Source organism: Bufo gargarizans, chromosome 4 (assembly GCF_014858855.1).
Source record: "Bufo gargarizans isolate SCDJY-AF-19 chromosome 4, ASM1485885v1, whole genome shotgun sequence".
Lineage (NCBI taxonomy): Eukaryota > Metazoa > Chordata > Amphibia > Anura > Bufonidae > Bufo > Bufo gargarizans.
Window position 1 is genome coordinate 152,374,648 of NC_058083.1, and position 20,139 is coordinate 152,394,786.

General features: G+C 43.4%; 1 protein-coding gene across 1 annotated transcript in view; it reads left to right on the top strand.

Annotated features, from left to right (window-relative positions):
- The first annotated feature begins 18,566 nt into the window (after positions 1-18,566).
- KCNAB1 (potassium voltage-gated channel subfamily A regulatory beta subunit 1) overlaps positions 18,567-20,139 on the top strand; it is a 368,816-nt gene continuing 367,243 nt past the window's right edge. Inside the window, exon 1 of the mRNA XM_044291952.1 lies at positions 18,567-18,920. Within this exon, the coding sequence (XP_044147887.1) occupies positions 18,682-18,920 (239 nt within the window). The 5' untranslated portion in view covers positions 18,567-18,681. The remainder of the gene's footprint in view (positions 18,921-20,139) is intronic.

Here is a 20,139-nt window from a genome sequence, read left to right on the forward strand (position 1 = left end):
GAAGATTTCAGACGTTTCCATAAATCATAAAAATAAGCATCTGCTAATGTATCATGCACTGCTGATAAGAGCTAGAATGAGAAAAATGATTAAAGTAACAGATCCAATGTGAGGCAAACTGTCCTGTCTTCTCTTATGCAATGTGCTGACAGGCGGATATTTTAAATAACATTAAGAGGTTAGTGTGGTTCATCGATACTTAATTTCCATTGCATTGCCTGATTTCTGTGTTGTAGTAATTAATGTGCAAACTACCAGACCTCTACAACTTACATGTAAACCACATTCTAGCTATGAATTTAAAGTTTCTTGTAGATACCGTAGATGAATTGAAACTTAATTTTTTTTCACTTTAAAATTTACACTTTAAAAAGCAGAATTTTGTTTTCTGAGCTTGTGGGCTGTCATGTGGGTGCTCCTTCCTCAGCGCAGGAATGCTTAGGCTTGTATTACACCAAAAGATTATCTGACCAATACCTGTCCAATCAGACCAATAGTTGGTGTGTAAAACAAAAGATCTCTGTGTGTAAACGGCATCTGACCAATGATAAGTCATAAAATCTGTCAGATAATCTGTTAGTGTAATAAAGGCCTTAAGGGTATATTAGACACCCCGATCAGACAGACGATTGTCAGCGATCTTGTCTGCAGCATGGGAGGAGTAATCGCTATGCTGTACAGTGGTTGGCCGGCGGCAGATCATAATTAGACAGCACGATCTGCCACCGGCAAATCCTGATCTTTCAGCAATCGGTGGCAGTATTACTCTGCAAGATGATCGCTAACAAGAGTTTATACAAATACTCGTTAGCGATCATTGGGCCCATGTAATGCAGCCTTTAGATTTTGTATACTAATCCAATCAAGCAAAGGGTATGGCTATGGCTGTATAGGCATATGGAGAGGAGAACAAAAAGGGTTGTACATGTTTGGGTAATTAGGTGACAATTGTGCATAGATTCCATACTCTCTAGAAGTAGATAGTGTGATATGGTGGGAATATGACCACTCTCTGGCTTGTTCATGTGTTGAGTGGGCTCCCAAATTGGTTTGCCAGTGTGGTACCAGCATACAGTTGCAGGAAAAAGTATGTGAACCCTTTGGAATTATATGGATTTCTGCACAAATTGGTCATAAAATGTGATCTGATCTTCATCTAAGTCACAACAATAGACAATCACAGTTTAAACTAATAACACACAAATAATTAAATGTTACCATGTTTTTATTGAACACACCATGTAAACATTCACAGTGCAGGTGGAAAAAGTATGTGAACCCTTGGATTAATAACTTCAACCAAACGTTTCCTGTAGTTGCAGATCAGGCGTGCACAACGGTCAGGAGTAATTCTTGACCATTCCTCTTTACAGAACTGTTTCAGTTCAGCAATATTCTTGGGATGTCTGGTGTGAATCGCTTTCCTGAGGTCATGCCACAGCATCTCAATCGTGTTGTCAGGACTCTCCAGAAGGCCACTCCAGAAGGCGTATTTTCTTCTGTTTAAGCCATTCTGTTGTTTATTTACTTCTATGCTTTAGGTCGTTGTCCTGTTGCAACACCCATCTTCTGTTGAGCGTCAGCTGGTGGACAGATGGCCTTAAGTTCTCCTGCAAAATGTTTTGATAAACTTGGGAATTAATTTTTCTTTCGATGATAGCAATCCGTCCAGGCCCTGACGCAGCAAAGCAGCCCCAAACCATGATGCCCCCACCACCATACTTCACAGTTGGGATGAGGTTTTGATGTTGGTGTGCTGTGCCTCTTTTTCTCCACACATAGTTTTGTGTGTTTCTTCCAAACAACTCAACTTTGATTTCATCTGTCCACAGAATATTTTGCCAGTACTGCTGTGGAACATCCTGGTGCTCTTGTGCAAACTGTAAACGTGCAGCAATTTTTTTTTGGACAGCAGTGGCTTCCTCTGTGGTATCCTCCCATGAAATCCATTCTTGTTTAGTGTTTTACGTATCGTAGACTCGCTAACAGGGATGTTAGCATATGACGGAGACTTTTGTAAGTCTTTAGCTGACACTCTAGGATTCTTCTTCACCTCATTGAGCAGTCTGCGCTGTGCTCTTGCAGTCATCTTTACAGGACGGCCACTCCTAGGGAGAGTAGCGGCAGTGCTGAACTTTCTCCATTTATAGACAATTTGTCTTACCGTGGGCTGATGAACAGCAAGGCTTTTGGAGATACTTTTATAACCCTTTCCAGCTTTATGCAAGTCAACAATTCTTAATCGTAGGTCTTCTGAGAGCTCTTTTGTGCAAGGCATCATTCACATCAGGCAATGCTTCTTGTGAAAAGCAAACCCAGAACTGGTGTGTGTTTTTTTTATAGGGAAGGGCAGCTGTAACCAACACCTCCAATCTCATCTCATTGATTGGACTCCAGTTGGCTGACACCTCATTCCAATTAGCTCTTGGAGATGTCATTAGTCTAGGGGTTCACATACTTTTTCCACCTGCACTGTGAATGTTTACATGGTGTGTTCCATAAAAACATGGTAACATTTAATTCTTTGTGTGTTATTAGTTTAAACAGACTGTGATTGTCTATTGTTGGGACTTAGATGAAGATCAGATCCCATTTTATGTCTAATTTGTGCAGAAATCCATATCATTCCAAAGGGTAGGCAATGCAATGCTAATTCGCCTCTCCCCCTATCCGACCACAACCTACTCACCTTCTCTTCACTGGTCTCTTCTGCAGCTCCCCCGATCCACACACTAGCACACCCCCGCTGGAACCTTAAACATCTCGACTTTCGCTTGCTTTCTGACTCTCTTCTCCCACTCTCTACCATCTGTTGCCTCCAAGACCCAGAAGCTGCTACCACCCTATATAACACCACAATAAGTACAGCTCTCGACACTTTTGCCCCCCTCACACACAACAAAATCCGGAAAATCAACAGACAACCCTGGCACACCAACCTGACCAAAAAACTCAGACAAGCTTCCAGGGCTGCTGAGCGGCGATGGAAGAAATCCCATTCTAAAGATCATTTCACTGCATACAAGCAATCCCTTCTCATATTCAAATCCTCACTCGCTGATGCAAAACAGGCCTACTTCTCATCTCTCATATCTTCCCTGTCACACAGCCCTAAACAACTTTTTAGCACTTTTAACTCCCTTCTCCGTCCCCCACCCGTCCCCCACCCTCTCCTCTCTTCTCAGCTGAGGACTTTGCCAAATATTTCAAACAAAAGATAGTCCACATCAGAGAAAGTTTACTGCACAGTCCCCACAGACCCTCTACACAACTGCTCAGTTCTCTTCTCCCAAAACCCGCTTCTCCACCATTACAGAAGAAAAACTCTCCACTCTACTCTCCAAATCTCATCTGACCACCTGTGCACTTGACCCAATCCCATCCCACCTCATCCCTAACCTCACCGCAGTGTTTATCCCAGCCCTAACTCATCTCTTCAACCTATCGCTAAACTCTGGTGTCTTCCCCTCTGCTTTTAAACATGCTACCATTACACCCATCCTCAAAAAGCCTTCACTTGACCCATCTTCCTTGTCCAGTTATCGCCCCATATCACTTCTTCCGTATGCCTCAAAGCTACTTGAACAACATGTCCATTCAGAACTGTCCTCCCACCTCTCCTCCTGCTCCCTCTTTGACCGCCTACAATCTGGCTTCCGACCCCACCACTCGACCGAGACTGCCCTTACCAAAGTCACCAATGACCTACTGACAGCCAAAACCAAGAAACAATACTCTGTTCTCCTTGACCTGTCCTCTGCCTTCGACACTGTTGACCACTCCCTTCTGTTGCAAACTCTCTCATCTCTTGGCATCACTGACCTGGGCCTCTTCTGGATCACATCATACCTCACAGACCGGATGTTTAGCGTCTCCCACTCCCGCACCACCTCCTCGTCTCATTCCCTCTCTGTTGGTGTCCCGCAAGGCTCTGTCCTAGGACCCCTGCTCTTCTCTAGCTACACTTTTGACCTGGGACAGCTCATAGAGTCCCATGGCTTTCATTATCACTCCTACGCTGACGGCACACAGATCTACCTCTCTGGTCCAGACATCACCACCTTATTATCAAGAATCCCACAATGTCTATCTTCTATATCATCCTTCTTCGCCTCTCGCTTTCTTAAACTTAACATGGATAAGACAGAATTCATAATCTTTCCCCCATCTTGTTCAACCCCCCCAACAGACCTATCTATCATGATCAATGGCTGCACACTCTCCCCAGTCAACAAAGCCCACTGCCTTGGAGTGACCTTGGATTCTGCCCTTTCCTTCCGACAGCACATCCAAGCCCTTTCCACCACCTGCCGCCTCCAACTCAAAAACATCTCCCGCATCCACACTTTCCTTAACTTTGAATCTGCGAAAATGCTCGTACATGCCCTCATTATCTCCCGCCTAGACTACTGCAACATTTTCCTCTGTGGCCTTCAATCTAGCACTCTCGCACCCCTCCAATCTATCCTTAACTCTGCTGCCCGACTAATCCACCTCTCACCCTATTACTCCTCTGCCTCTCCCCTCTGCCAATCCCTTCACTGGCTCCCCATTGCCCAACGAATTCACTTCAAAGTACTAACAAATACATACAATGCCGTCCATAACCTGTCCCCTCCCTACATCTCTGAGCTACTTACCCGATACACCCCCACACGCACTCTCCGATCCTCACAAGACCTCCTTCTCTCCTCTCCTCTTATTGCCTCTTCCCACAATCGACTCCAAGATTTCTCCCGTACATCCCCCATACTCTGGAACTCGCTACCCCAACATATCAGACTCTCACCTACAGTGGAATCCTTCAAAAGAAACCTGAAAACCTACCTCTTCAGACAAGCCTACAACCTGTGACCCTGCTGCCTCTATACCACCATGACCAACTTAACCCGCACCTACTGTGTCCTTCTCCCATACCATGTAGATTGTAAGCCCTCACAGGCAGGGCCCTCTCTCCTTCTGTACCAGTTTGTAACTCATCTTGTTTATGATTAGTGCAATTGTCTGTATTATGTATGTATACCCCTTATCATACGTACAGCGCTATGGAATGAATGACACTTTAATAATAAATAATAATAATAATAATAATGCTTGCTTGTTTTCTAAGTATGCTATGCCTCTTGGTTTGTCCAGGATTTTAAAACAAAAAGCAGACCTTCCAAACTTCCAAAAGGGCAGGCAAATCTCCCACAAAGTCAGGTCATTGATTATTCTGCCAGATAGAACACGGTAATAACGCTGATCTCTGCTTGGAGTGGCACTATATGTGAGATACACTTGGCTAAGGCCTCTTTCACACTTGCGTTGTCCAGATCCGGCGTGTACTCCACTTGCCGGAATTACACGCCGGATCCGGAAAAACGCAAGTGTACTGAAAGCATTTGAAGACGGATCCGTCTTCAAAATGCTTTCAGTGTTACTATGGCAGCCAGGACGCTATTAAAGTCCTGGTTGCCATGGTAGTAGTGGGGAGCGGGCGAGCGGTATACTTACAGTCCGCGCGGCTCCCGGGGCGCTCCAGAATGACGTCAGAGCGCCCCATGCGCATGGATCATGTGATCCATGCGATCACGTCATCCATGCACCTGGGGCACCCTGACGTCACTCTGGAGCGCCCCGGGAGCCGCACGGATGGTAAGTATGCTGCTCCCCGCTCCCCACTACACTTTACCATGGCTGCCAGGACTTTAGCGTCCCGGCAGCCATGGTAACCATTGAGAAAAAGCTAAACGTCGCATCCGGCAATGCGCCGAAACGACGTTTAGCTTAAGGCCGGATCCGGATCAATGCCTTTCAATGGGCATTCATTCCCCGGCTTTGCGGCAAGTGTTCCGGATTTTTGGCCGGAGCAAAAAGCGCAGCATGCTGCGCTATTTGCTGCGGCCAAAAAACGTTCCGTTCCGGAACTGAAGACATACTGATGCATCCTGAAGGACGGACTGTCCATTCAGAATGCATTAGGATAATCCTGATCGGTATTCTTCCGGCATAGAGCCCCGACGACGGAACTCTATGCCGGAAGACAATAACGCAGATGTGAAAGAGCCCTAAGCATCACCTCTAGTTCTGCAGGGCGCTGCACTGCAGCTAAGAACTAAGCGTAAGGGCACTCTATGAATTTCACTGCTTAACTGGGCACTCTGCCTGACATTGTAAATAGGGATCCTCTCTCCAGAAAGAAACCTTTATGTTTGCACTTTGGGCAACATTCTTCTACAGTAGTTCCCTAGATTAAGTGTATAGGGGACACACTCTCTGGTACTGTTTTATTAGGGTAGTTTCAGGTTGGCACTGTGTATAATGACATTCTCAACCTGCTTCTGTATATGTGTTGGGGCCCAGGAGGAACTGGAGTGGAGGTTAAGGATGGTAGTAGCTCTCACAGTGGCTATCCTCTCGCTGTTGTTGGCTAGGGCCATGGTAGTGACAGGAAGGAGCAACTTTTCTTCCCTTGGGGTAATCCCTGATGTTGAGACTCTTACCTGATGGTAGTTGGGGTGCCCTTGATGTTATAGGTTTGGTGCAGGTGCCTGGCAGGAGGTATAAGGTATAATAACCAGTGTATAGTGTAAGTGCCAGAAGTAGAAGAATAAACCTCTCTCTTTACTTACGTGAAAATGGGAGTTGTAGTACATCCAACACAAATGTAGCACAATGTTGTCTGTACAAATCCTTTCCCCAGATGAGATATGAAGGCTGGCAGAGTTGGGAGTTATGGCAATCTTTGCACACTATCCTGATAAAGTCTGTCTCAGTGGAATCTATGGCTGGCAAAAATACCTTGGTAATAATGGCTGTAATGTGCACTGTGGGATACAGAGTTTTCAAGTCACTTATGGCCAAGAAATGTCCAAGTGTGAAGGGTCTTAACAGTGTCTCTCACTGCAGCATAATCTCAATGGCTATAGTAGCAGATTACTTTACTGACTTCTATACTTGGTCATGCAGATTCCAAGTTCTCCTTTATCTCTCTCTTTTTGTTGATCTTGCAGAAAATCACACAGATCTGTTAGTATCTGGAACTTGAGGCCTGAGGAGAAAGAGCATAAGGCACAGCTTCATTCTCATTCCAAACTCCAGTCTAGACTTTCCTAAGGTTAGGGGAGGGGCCAGCCCACATCTAACCTCCTACAAGGGATGAGCACTGTTTACCCTGGCTGTGCCATCCATGTTTTGCTGGTTACACAATACAGTACATTAAATAACCAACCATTTATCGCCTTCGGTACTGCAAATGCAGGCAGTCTGTTCATTTGCAATTCATTTCTAGGGATTTATCTAAGTAAAATGTGTATAATGTCATAACATTGTGATAATGCTGAATAGACTAACAATAAAAGATATACTATGTGACTGACATAACTCTGCAAAATGACAAGAAATACTTTTGAATTTGTATATTTAATATGTATAATGTGCCCAAATAAAGTCGGTATTGAAACTCAGAAGACTCATGAAGGAAGTGTAGAGGTAGCAATCGTACCCAAGTCCTGGAGCCTAAGTTGTTCAAAAAGATCTCTCAGCTAAGGATGCATGGTAGTTGGAGGATTTACATATTTAGTATCGTCAGTATTAAAAATACACATAAAGACCATATTCATTAAGAGCTCGATCTAAAATATAGTAATAGCTTACCAAACAAATAACTAACAGCCACCAATAAATGTCAGAGACCAGTTACAGAGAACACTCAGATGTCACTAGTGTAAAATGTATATGATGAAAATGATCTACCAAATGCCAATAGATTCCTAAAACGTAGAGGAAGAGCTTTTTATACAACATTATAGTCACATAGTAAGTACAGTTTAGAAAAGACATGTCCATCAAGTTCAACCATGAAAAGGTTTCTTACGATTAGAATATTCCATTAAACTATGGAAAGCCTTACCCCAAGAGGCAGTAATGGCAGATACAATGACAGCATTTGAAAAGACCTTTTGACAAATTGCATTGAGAGTTATACAGTAGTTATTTAACTGCTATAATTTAGATATGAATTATATATCAATTAATTTAGAAAGGTTACATAGTTACATAGTTGTTAAGGTTGGAAAAAGTCCATCAAGTCCAACTGTGAGGGATGAGACTCCATCTTTGTGTCTGCAGCAGCCATTTTACATTGTATGACCTTTTTGAAGTTACTAGATCATGAACTTTTTTTGCATATCAAAATTTATTTGACATGCAAAAAAAAAGCTATTCTCGGTAAATGGAAACTGCTAGGTGTGACATTTATTTCCTGTATTCTGAAATGTATGCATCTGCGGTTAACTGACATTTTACGCCTTCTGCTTTATAAGCATTTATATATGTCTAGATGTTTTGTGGTAAGTGTATGGGTGTATAACCGGAACTGGCCCTAATGGCAAGTATTTGCTACCATGAAAAATAAAGCAGAGACTTGTTTGATCACTCAAATGTGTCAGTCAATCAATGCTCCATGAGTACTCATTATTAATCTATGGGCAATGATGATTTGGAACTCAGCATAAATTAGAGTAAGGGGTCTTTGCCCCCACAATTTCTTTGGCGCCCAACGTGGGGCTTGACCAGTGAACTCTGACCTTACGGTTCTGGCCGCAACAGGAGGAGACCCAGACTCCCAGATACTACAAACAGCGCTGTAAGATAAGAAGCTTATTCTTACAAAAATATATCTGTGTTTCCTGTGTCTTCTCCTGGGTCCGAGACAGTGGATCTACCTAAGTTTCTCTGACGGTCAAGACTTTTAAAATGGTAAGAACCTTTTTATGCTGAGATATGGAATTTGATTGGTCTTGGTCTTGGGAAACGTTTGGTTTCGGTATTGGTGTTGGGATTTACGTACTGGTTGTTGTTTGGATTTTGTATCGTATCACAGAAAATGCCCGTACAGTAAATAGTGAACTATGGAGTCCTCTGAGAAAGTGTTAAGATAATATAGAGTTTTCCTATCTGTAATATAGTTGATACATTAACAAGAGATTAATGGGGAAGTCGGCTATAAGGAAGCAGATGGATGGTTGTTGAAATTTAGTTTCAACTGTAGATATTTCAAACGTCTGGTAGAGAAATTCTTAACACATAGACATGGGCAATACGCAGAGTATACCTGAGGGATATAAATTAGCCAAGCACTCTAGCACATAGTCAAAGATGTAGAAGGAAAACAAGACAAGAAAAGTCAGAGAATGTGTTATAGAAGGCGGGTATGAAACATGGTAACTTAGATTCTGAAAGGTGAAAAAGGATTAAAAGAACACAGTGGTTGGATGAAGGATCAGGAATGTGAGGAGGTTGTGGAATGTTGGTGTCGGGCAGCAGATAAAGTGAAGAATGAGAAATGGCCAAATGTAACATTTGGAGGAAATTTGTATTATGACACAAGTGTAAAACATTACAATGACAGTGAGACAGAAAATAAAATATGTCTGCTACCTTCAGCTCCCCCACCGTCATATTCTGGGACGATGGATAGACCAGGCTGGACATGTACAATGTGTGGAAACCAGAATCCTGACTGGGCGGAATTTGTAGAGTATGTGGGGCACCCCAACCTAGACTGCGTACAGGACTCTATCCGGTCATCATATGTACCGGATTCACCCCACAAGTCCCTCCACCTCTACCAGTGAATGGAGGAGGGGGACCAGGAGATGGGGGAGAAAATCAAGTCCCTCAGGCACCACCACCTGGTGGTCAAGTCCAATATGTGCAACAGCACATATTGTCTTACTGCCCATGGAGTCCAAAGGACCAAATGGGACTTTTAGGTAGAATTCCTGACCAACTGGCAAGACCTATGTCTGTCCACCATATGTTACAACAGATACAAGCCACATATAGGGCAACATGGGCTGACTTAAATGACCTAGTGGCCTTAAAAATGGGAGAATCACCATATAACCCTCTAAAAGAACAGTTACTGGCTGAAAGGATAAAGACTGACCAGTCCTCTAGTTCTGATTGGGAAAAAAACTGACACATCGGGCATAGAATATTGCAGAATTTTTGGTAGATGGGCCAGGACAAAGGAAGATGACATTGCCCATAGTTTAAAAGACATAATACAGGAGACTAAAGAAGACGTAGTGGCATTTGAGTCTAGATTACGGATAGTGTGGACAGACATGGGTTGGGATACCACTGAACCTATGGGACAGAAGTTACTGACATCTGCTTTCATGGAGGGACTGAAACCTGCCGTTCAGACAAAACTGAAGGCATGTAAGCCTGAATGGAGGGTGACAGCACTACCTCCAACTAAGGACAACAGAGACCATGGTCTGGTCAACAGGGACAGAACAGACAGTGGAGGGGTAACTTCAGATGTTACAATTGTGGCAAACCAGGTCACATACGCAGAAATTTCCGGTTACCCCCTAAAAGACAACAGGTGAACTCACAGGGTTCAGTGCACACCCTTGGTCCGGTGACCTCACAATAGGAAGCCGGCAACCCCGCGCCCTTATCTGCCATGACTGCAGCAGCCGTGGGCTGCCAAATTGAGATACCAGTCCATGTAGGCAACCAACAGGTTCCTCTCTTAATAGACCCGGGGGCAGCCAAGACAGTGATCAATCCTGATTATATTGAGCCGTGGCAGATAGGCACACAATGTGTCCCCGCATCAGGGTTCACAGGGGAAGTGGTCTTCATCCCAGAGACCATACCTATGAAATGAAAAATCAAAGACAGTACAGTGGTAACTCAGTTGTTAGTAAAAGAAAATATCCCATTCAATTTGCTGGGTACTGACGTCCTGCAGGCACTGCGAGCTCATATTAACTTTAATGGGGGTGGTACCACACATGTAGATATTGACACCCCCAATTATGTTTTAACCCATGTTCTAGCTTTACACCTGGAGCCGGACCAAACATCCTGTGTGGTAAAATTGGAGCAGGACCTCCAGCCAGTCCCCGAAAAATCGTGGGCAAAGGGTAAAACTGATATTGGCAGATTGGATGTCACTCCTTTCATGGTACATTTAAAACCAGGATGTACACCACCCCGAGTCCATCAGTATCCCTTGAGTCATGCACAAGAACAATATGTGGTCACTGAGATTGACCAGTATGTTCAAATGGGGGTCCTGGTGGTGACTAATTCTTCTGCAAACACCCCCCTGTTTCCGGTCAAAAAGAAAGCGGTAAAAGGCCAGCCTGTGACTTATAGGATGGTGCATGACTTACGGGAAGCTAATAAGGTTACTGTCCTGCAGACTCCAATTGTCCCGAACCCACACACCTTGTTGTCACAGGTCCCTCCGAGGGCATCGTGTTTTACTGTGATTGACCTTGAAAATGCATTTTTCAGTGTCCCGATCCACATGCATTTACATTTAAGGGTAGACAGTATACATGGACGGTATTGCCGCAGGTAACCCAAAACTCACCCACCATATATACTCAAGCCCTCCAATCAGTACTGACAGGTTGGCAGGTTCCTGATCAGGTTGTTTCGTTACAATATGTTGATGATCTATTGTTCTGTGCTCCTGACTATGACACTTGTAAAAATGCATCTCTGTCACTGTTGATTTTTCTGGCAGAAAGTGGGTGTAAGTCTTCCAAAGACAAGCTGCAGTTTTGCCAATACCGTTTTACTTTCCTCGTTCACTGTTTGTCAGAAGGTGACGGCACCTCACCGAGGAAAGAAAACAGGCTGTGAAGGACATCCCACTCCCTCAGGGGCCGAAGCCCATCAGAATGTTTTTGGGACTGGTGTCCTATTGCAGACCTTGGATCCAGAATGCATCCATGTTGATGCAACCCCTTTATGACTGCATGGCCTCTGACCCTTTTTCAATCAGCGGCCCTGCAGAGGATTCTAATTGGCAATCCTGTCAGCACCGGCACTAGGCATACAAGACTATGACCAGCCTTTTAACCTGTTCTGATCAGAGTAGTACCTCAGTCCTTAAACAGAAACATGGGGACAGATAAAGGCCGATTGCCTATTTTTCTGCCAGATTAGATCCAGTCTCACGCGGCGCCCCCTCCGGTGTCAGTGTGGTCACGGCAGTGCAGCTGATGGTGGAAAAAGCATATGAAGTTGTACTCGAGGATCCCCTGGTGGTACAGCCCCCTCATGTGTCACGACCATGCTCATGGTCGTGACTCCTTGGGACCCGCATGCATTTGCCCGCTGTCTGGTATTGTTGTCAACCACAGGTGAGGGCTAGTATCTTGCCTCACGTGTGGTTGCCGCTGGTAACTTGTGGTTGTTGGGCAGTGGAGCAGCCTGAGCTGTTTGCTGGGCGGCTCGCTTTCCATGCATGCGGTTGTCTTTGGCAACGTGTGTTTATGTGTGCACTTTCCTTGTCTGATGTGCACAGGGTTTATTGTTTGTATTCCCCTTTTAGTTGCTGTCTTCCCTTCCCTGGTGTTGGAAGGGTGAACTTCCTTCCTAGTGTGTGTGCACTGGGTGTGTCTGATTGTGGGTGTGACTACATGGGCTATAAAGCCTCAGTTAAGACCTGATGTCTGAGGGGTACTCCAGCCTTGTAGTAAGCTGGAGGCACTCTCCTGGTCCCATATACCATCTGCCAGTGAGGGCCACCCTTGTGGTCATAAAATTGTTATACTATATGTTTATGTGATGTCAAGTTTATGTCTATGTGATGTTCAGTCGATGTTTTCCTTTTGTTATTTGGTGCAGCTATGGATCTGGGTTCCTGTGTTTGGATGTGTGTTTGCTGTGTTCATTTAGTATTGTGTGGACATCAGCTTGCCAGCACAGGGATCCAGTCAGCAAGGCTGTGGCAGGTAGGTGGAACTAGTGCAGTTCACCTGCCATATCCATAGGACTGTTTGTGTTCCCCTTTTCCTTGCAGCTTGGCCAGTGAGACTTCTGTTCCTCCGTGTCCAGGAGGAACAGGTCGTCTTACCCTGTTCCTAGTTTAGGGCCACCCTGAGGGCTAGCAGGGACTTCAAGGTTCCGGAGTATGAGCCCTCCTACCATCAGGGTCGGCTTATACAGCTAGGAGTCAGGGTCAGATTAGGGATGCGAATAGGAGGTGACCTGCTCCCTAATTCTGTCCTTCTGGTCGAGCAGCGACCACCATCTTCTGTTCATCGCATGGCTGAGGGTTTTCCCCATCCTCAGCCGTGACATCATGACATCCAAGGTATCCTTAGTCAGGTGCAACCAAAGCACATATCTATGGCACGCTAACTATGGTTGCAATGTTCTTTACTCATGCCTGAGTCCATTACTTTCAAGAGATATACTACTCTGAATACTGCAACTCTCCTACCGATTTCGGATTCAGAAAGGGGGAAAGGGGGTACAGGCCCTCTTTTGCAAAGATTACAAGATACTGATGAACATGATTGTGTCCAATTAATGCGACAAGAAACTTCTGGCTTTTCACAAGTACATGATCAACCCAGTTACATGAAGGCCCTCACCCGCAGGTTGGAGCACAATCATAAACAAGTGTTTGCTTCCATTCCAGATCCAGACTCAGTGGAAGGTACGCACCCCCTGGTGCCCGGTGATTGGGTTGTCATAAAAAGGCATGTGAGAAAGACATTTGAGCCCAGATTTGATGGTCCCTTCCAAGTTTTGTTAAAGACTGAGACTGCTGTAAAAGTTGAAGGAAAACCCAACTGGATACACGCTTCTAATTGCAAGTAAGTCCTCAGGATAGCAAATGAAGAGAGGTAGCTGCAGCATCTCCAGTGAATCCTTCATTGGATGGACTTTACAGAAAGTGTGCCATAAAATAAAGCAGCAACGCTATCACAGCCTTTGTCAAGCCTAATACTCTCTTCATTTGCTATACGGTCGACTGCTGAGGATCTGCGGTCGTAGCGCTTCCTCCTCTTAACTGTTTACCTTCTCGCTGTCGCCTCTGCAGCGGTGAGCAGGTGTAATTACACCCAAGCCGTCCTATTCATTTCAATGGGATGGATTGTTCCTATACAAGTGTATGGGAACAATCCATCCCATTGAAATGAATGGGACGATTAGGTGTAATTACACCTGCTCATCGCTGCAGAGGTTACGGCAAGAAGGTAAACAGTGAAGAGGAGGCAGCACTGGCACGGTGCGCGCCTCCTCTTCAAACAGCTGATTGGCGGTGGTGCCGGTCTGATATTGATGACCTATCCTGAGGATAGTAGACAAAATTGTTTGTAGAGCAGCACCCACGGCCAATAAAGGATTCACTAGAGATGCTGCCACTACCTCTCTTCATTTGCTATCCTGAGGATAGGTCATCTATATTAAAAGCCCAGAGAACCCCTTTAATCTTTGCTCATAGCTAAGATCTTCCAGGCCCTTTATTAGTTTTGTTGCTCTCCTTAGCACTTTTACTAACTCCAGAGCATCCTTTTTATGAACTGGTGCCCAGAACTGAACTGTGTATTCCACATGAGGCCATAACAATGCTTTGTATAGTGGCAGTATTACATCCCTGTCCCGCAAGTCCATACCTCTTAATACCCGACAAAATTATGTTGGCCTTAGAAGCAGATGACTGACATTGCATGCTATTTAGTTTATGATCTACTAATACACCCAGATCCTTCTCAGCAAGTGACTCTCCCAGTTCTAGTCCCCCTAGGACATATTCGGGATGTATATTATTAGCCCCCAGGTGCATTACTTTACATTTATCTATATCGAACCTCATTTGCCAAGTGGAGGCCCAAAGTCAGTTTGTAACTTAATAGCTTCCAACACTGTACCATATTACAAAGTTTGGTCTAATCTGCAAAAATAGAAAGAGCACTATTAATCTCATCCTCAATATCATTAATGAATAAGTTAAATAGTAGAGGACCCAGCACAGAACCTTGGGTACACCATCTATAACCGGTGACCATTCAGAGTAGGGATCATTGACCACACCTCTTTGGATATGATCTTGAAGCCGATTTTAAATCCAATTACAAATCATATGTTCTAAACCAATAGACCTCAATTTACCCATTAGGAATCCGTGATGGACAATATGGAATGCCTTTGGAAAGTCCAAAAACACAATATCCACAGCCTTCCCTCTGTCCAGGCTTCTACTCACTTCTTTTAAAAAAAACTAATTAGGTTATTTTGAGCTTCTGTCCTTAGTAAAATCATGTTGGTTATCACTTATTATACTATTGACAGTTACATAATCCTTTATGTAGTCCTGTATAAGCCTCTCAAACATTTTTCCCACTATGGATGTTACTGTAAACGTACTGACCTAGCAGTCTTTTTGAAAATGGTCACAACATTTGCTTTGCGCCAGTCCCTTGGTACAAAGCCTGTCATTAAAGAATCTAAATATTATCAACAGAGACAAAGCAATGACTGAACTGATTTCCTTTAGAACCCAAGGGTTTAATCCATCTAAACCCAGGGCCTTGTACCCTTTTACTTTTTTTTTTAGCAAATTAGGGACCATATCTACAGTCAGCCAGTTAAGTATGTTATTTGAGGTATTCACACCAGTGGCACTACCCTCATGAGATGCCCTCTCTTCTTTTGTATAAATGGAGCTAAAAAAAAAGCCCATTTAGAAGCTCTGCCTACTCTCAATCCCCATTGACCAACAGCCTGTTACCAACATTTAGGGTCCCTACATGTTCTGACCTTGTTTTTTTTTTGCATTTATGTATTTGAACAAAGTTTTGGTGTTGGTCTTACTTTTGGCCACCTGCATTTCATTTTGTATTTTAATTGATTTTATTACCCCCTTACATCATTTATTTAGTTTTTTTTTTATATTTTTAAAGGCTACAGCTGACCCCTCAGGTTTGTATTTTTTGAAGTCCCTCTTTTTGTCATTTATTGCCTTTTTTACACTATTGGTAAGCCATGTGGGATTTAATTTTATCCGCTTGCACTTGTTACATCTAGGTTAAAATTGTCTTGTTTGCAATCTAAGTAGCAGGGTAACTAAAGGGTCCTTGAAACTGCCCGATATTCAGACAGGTTATCGCTAACAAGCATTCATATGACTGCGCTTTAGAGATAGCTGGCTCCCTAACACCCGCGTCGCTCCTGGTCCCCGCTCAGCAGCCGCTGCTTCTCCCCGTGCACATATGAAAACACCCGGTGTCAGGGGAGAGGGGGAAGCCAATGGCAGGCGGTGACGGGTATGAGCCTCCCAAGCATCGCCGGTGACATAAGGGAGGCTCGTTCCCGGGCCGTCAACACCTGTCATTGGCTGCCCCCCTGACACCGGATGTTTTCATCCGCGCACGGGGAGAAGCAGCGGCGGCCATGCGGGGACCAGGAGCGGAGAGCAGGGTAAGTAGAATCAATGTGACGGGCGCTGGCATATGGAGGGGCATTTCCAGGCTCGGATAACCCCTTTAAAATACAATATATAGAGCATTTAGTAAAGGTGGCTATACACATTAGACTTAGGTCAACTAAGTCCACCAATTCTGTCAGGAATGGACACCCATCCATTACATATGAAATGCTCAGCCAAGGTATGCTGGATATTTGGAATTTCAACACACTGGATTCTTTGTATGGACTATACGCCTCTGACAGAGGTGTCTTATGGCCAGTTTACATGCCCTGATTTCTGGACAGCTTATCTAGAAAGAACGTTCCTTTGAAAACGTGTTCCCGATAATCTGCTTGTCTAAAGGATCAACCTATTACCTGATGAACAATAGAAACCATTATTCTTTGGGTGAAACCGTTGTTTATGCAGGCAAGTAAATTATCACTTCTGGGCAGTAGATTGTGCTGTCTAAACAATGTAGTTACTGCGATCACTCCTTCTCATACTGTGGAGGTGATCGCTTTATGTAAATCCAGCAATTCACCTCTACTGAACGAGCAGTCAGTTGTTGAGAAGGAATAATTGGCTGCTTTTCAGAATGTGTAAACCCGCCATTACTCCTTTCTTCCTATTGAAAACACAAGCATGCTCAGTTTGGCTGAGGTATGTTGAGTTTGTTAGTAATAGCTACCTGTGAATGAATGTTTGACTATTGAAAGTGTATGGCCAGCTGAACTTTGCAAACACAATGGATCACTGATACTGATATGGAGCTACAGCTGTATTAATGCCCATTTACATGGGCCAGTGATCATGGCAATTATTGGGAAGGAACACACCTTCCTTCTAATTGTCCAGTCTAAAGGTGCTGCTGATCAACCGATGAACAAGCAAATGCTCATTCATCAGTTGAGAGTATCACTGGTGTTGTCATCTAAACCATCATTTATGAACAGCAGATTGTGCTGTCTAATCAGTGATCTGCTGCCCAGAAACAATGAATGCATATGGGGACAAGCGCTCCCTCTAGCAATTGTTCATCTCCATAAAGCAAAGGTTACTGCTGCATGTAAAAGCAGCTCTCACCTCCTGTAATGAGCAGGCAATTTTCAGGAAAGAACAGTTAGTACCCAATATTTGCCTGCTATGATTGCCTGTGTAAAGGCTCCTGTAGAGACAGAGAAGAAGGTTGGCTTATCTAATGAACTAAACTAACCAGCCCCCCATCAAGTACATCACCGTAACAGGGAGCAGAGGAAGCCGTCTGCAAATGTTGTAGCGAATGTGGAAATGAAGCTGCAAGGACCACAAGAGGTAGTCTCAAGTATTTGAAAAACAGAGAATTTATCATGAGGGTTTAAATTTCGTGCAACAAAACACTTTTATCTAGAAATGATTCTCCAGTTTTTTACATTAATGATAAATCTTGAGTGAAACCAACCTCCATACTTAACCAAGCCCACGTTGCCACTCAGTTTTCAACAGTTGAGTGAGTGGTGCAAAAAATTGCACAATTTCTATGCAAATGGGCAGAAAAAGTTCTAAAAGCCCTATTTTGTGACTTTTTTCAAGACAGAATTTTGCACTACAGGGCGTGGTAATTTGCTCTATTATTTTTTATTTCTATAATGTAACTTATCATAAGGGGTTTCAACTATTGGTTCCAAATTTAATCCCTTTCTGGGGACTGAAATTGGATTTGATTTCCAACTCTATGCTCTTGTCTTTTTTTACTGCCCCTCTTTAATATTAATAATAATAATAATATTTATTTATATATCGCCACCATATTCCGCTTTAAAAATTCATAGGGTTCATGTACAAACCAAAAGTAACTGGCTAATATAAAACTGAAACACTAGGAATCAGGGCCCAGCTCGCAAGAGCTTACAATCTCTTTCCATTTGTAAAGCCAGTTACACGTGTAATCAAAAGCATCAAACCTTTTGTGTTGCAGAAATAAAATACCACTGGCCAAGGACAGCTTGTTTGTTTCCATCTGCCATGCAGACTGCCCTTGTGAGTTATCTGCCCTTTTAATGGCTTGTTTGAGTCAGTGCCTTAAATAGATACTATGAGAACAAGTATTTGGACTGCATCCCGCAAAAATGTTTGTGCTTTACCTAAATATAAGGACGTGGGAAAACCAGCATGCCCTGAGGGGATCAACCTTATCCCCATTGTCAAAACTAGACTAGGGATAATCTGAACATAGGAAATAAGTTCTAACTGGCTGAGGTCCACACCATGATAGCTTCAATAAAAATGTAACAGTGACAACCAGCTCCACTGGGAAACACAGATAGCAGCATATCCCCATGATATTTATCATAGGAGTTTTGCTTCTCTACATTTAGATCTGTTAGTGGCAAATCAAGGCACAACACTCTTTCCTTCTATGCAAGAAAACAAGCATAAAAGACAAGTGCAAATTCTTAAATAGAGGCCTCACAAGGAAAATGCATCTATACAAGGCAAGCTACGCTGATATCCCAAACCCTAAAATAGCAGGGCAGAAAGGTAATGAAACTGCAAAGGCAAAAAAGCCAAATGCCGCCTCCAAAACTTGCCTTCCACTACGATGCTTGGCAATGACCCTCAATGGGAGCATGGAGCAGAAGTTCCTAGAGAGGTTTGCCAATGTACATGGGCTGTCCCTGAAGGAAACAGTCAAGGCGGAAACTGGAATGATCTACAGGTAGATAAACTTTATACTTTGTGTTAGTCTTAAGGTTTATATAGGTATAATGAGTAAAGAAGTGTGGCGAATGATGCTTTGTCAAGCTGCTCTCTAATCTTTGGTGGTTACGAACTACAGTAATTTATATAATGTAGACATGTCCATATGCACTTGTGATCTCAAGGGCAGAGTTTATAGTGAAATACCGTACCATAGTTGTTCAAGTGCATCATTTGGTTTAATGTCACTCTGCTTATAGGAGAACTTTTTGGAGCACATGTCCAAAAGTGGATTTGTGCAGACTGACTTTTGCCTGTAAGAATACTGCACAGTTTGCTAGACATGTGCCAACCGTACTAGATTATTGCGGGTTTTGATGCAAACTTGGTACTAGTGTTTGAAGCATGCTCACTATAGGCAAAAATAAGTATCACAGTCATATTTATGATATTCTGCTAGGGTGACTGGGGGTGAGATGTCCCAAAATGTAGTAAGTGCTTCATAAATTAGAGCAATCTGAGAACTGCTGGACAAAAGATTCATAAATATGGTACAAGAGTAACTTGTGATCTATGATTCCTACTATGTGTCTCTATGATCCTGAGAGAAAAAAAGGATCAGATGCTGTTATTTATATATGAGATATCAGTCCCAGGGACCATGGACGCTTAGTAAACTGCATATAATGTTGTAAAGTCCCAGACAAGCCTGCTCCTATTCTGGTATAACAATGCAGTCGCTATATCACTACAGCATAAAGGAATGTCCTATATTAGCTTTACATTTCTACTTAGGATAAATATTTTGACTCAACAGCAAACTTGTTATTTAAACTGTATAAGAATGTAAAAAGTAGAATAATTTAAAAAATGCAATTTTTTTTCATCAGGCAGCATAATGAGAAAGGTTTATGTCTCATCTTCAGGATAATTATAAACTGCATAGAACATAAAACAAAACAATCAAATAAAATGTATTTAAAGATTTACAAAACACAATTTGTGTTAAAAGGTATCTGTCAGCAGATTTGTACCTATGACACTGGCTGACCTGTTGCATCTCTGCTTGGCGGCTGAAGGCATCTGTGTTGGTCCAATGTTCATATGTGCCCGCGTTGCTGAGAAAAAGGAGGTTTTATATGCAAATGAGCCTCTAGGAGCTATTGCCTTTATAACTAGAGGCTCTGCTCTCTCTGCAACTGCTGGACCCTCTTCACTTTGATTGACAGAGCCAGGTT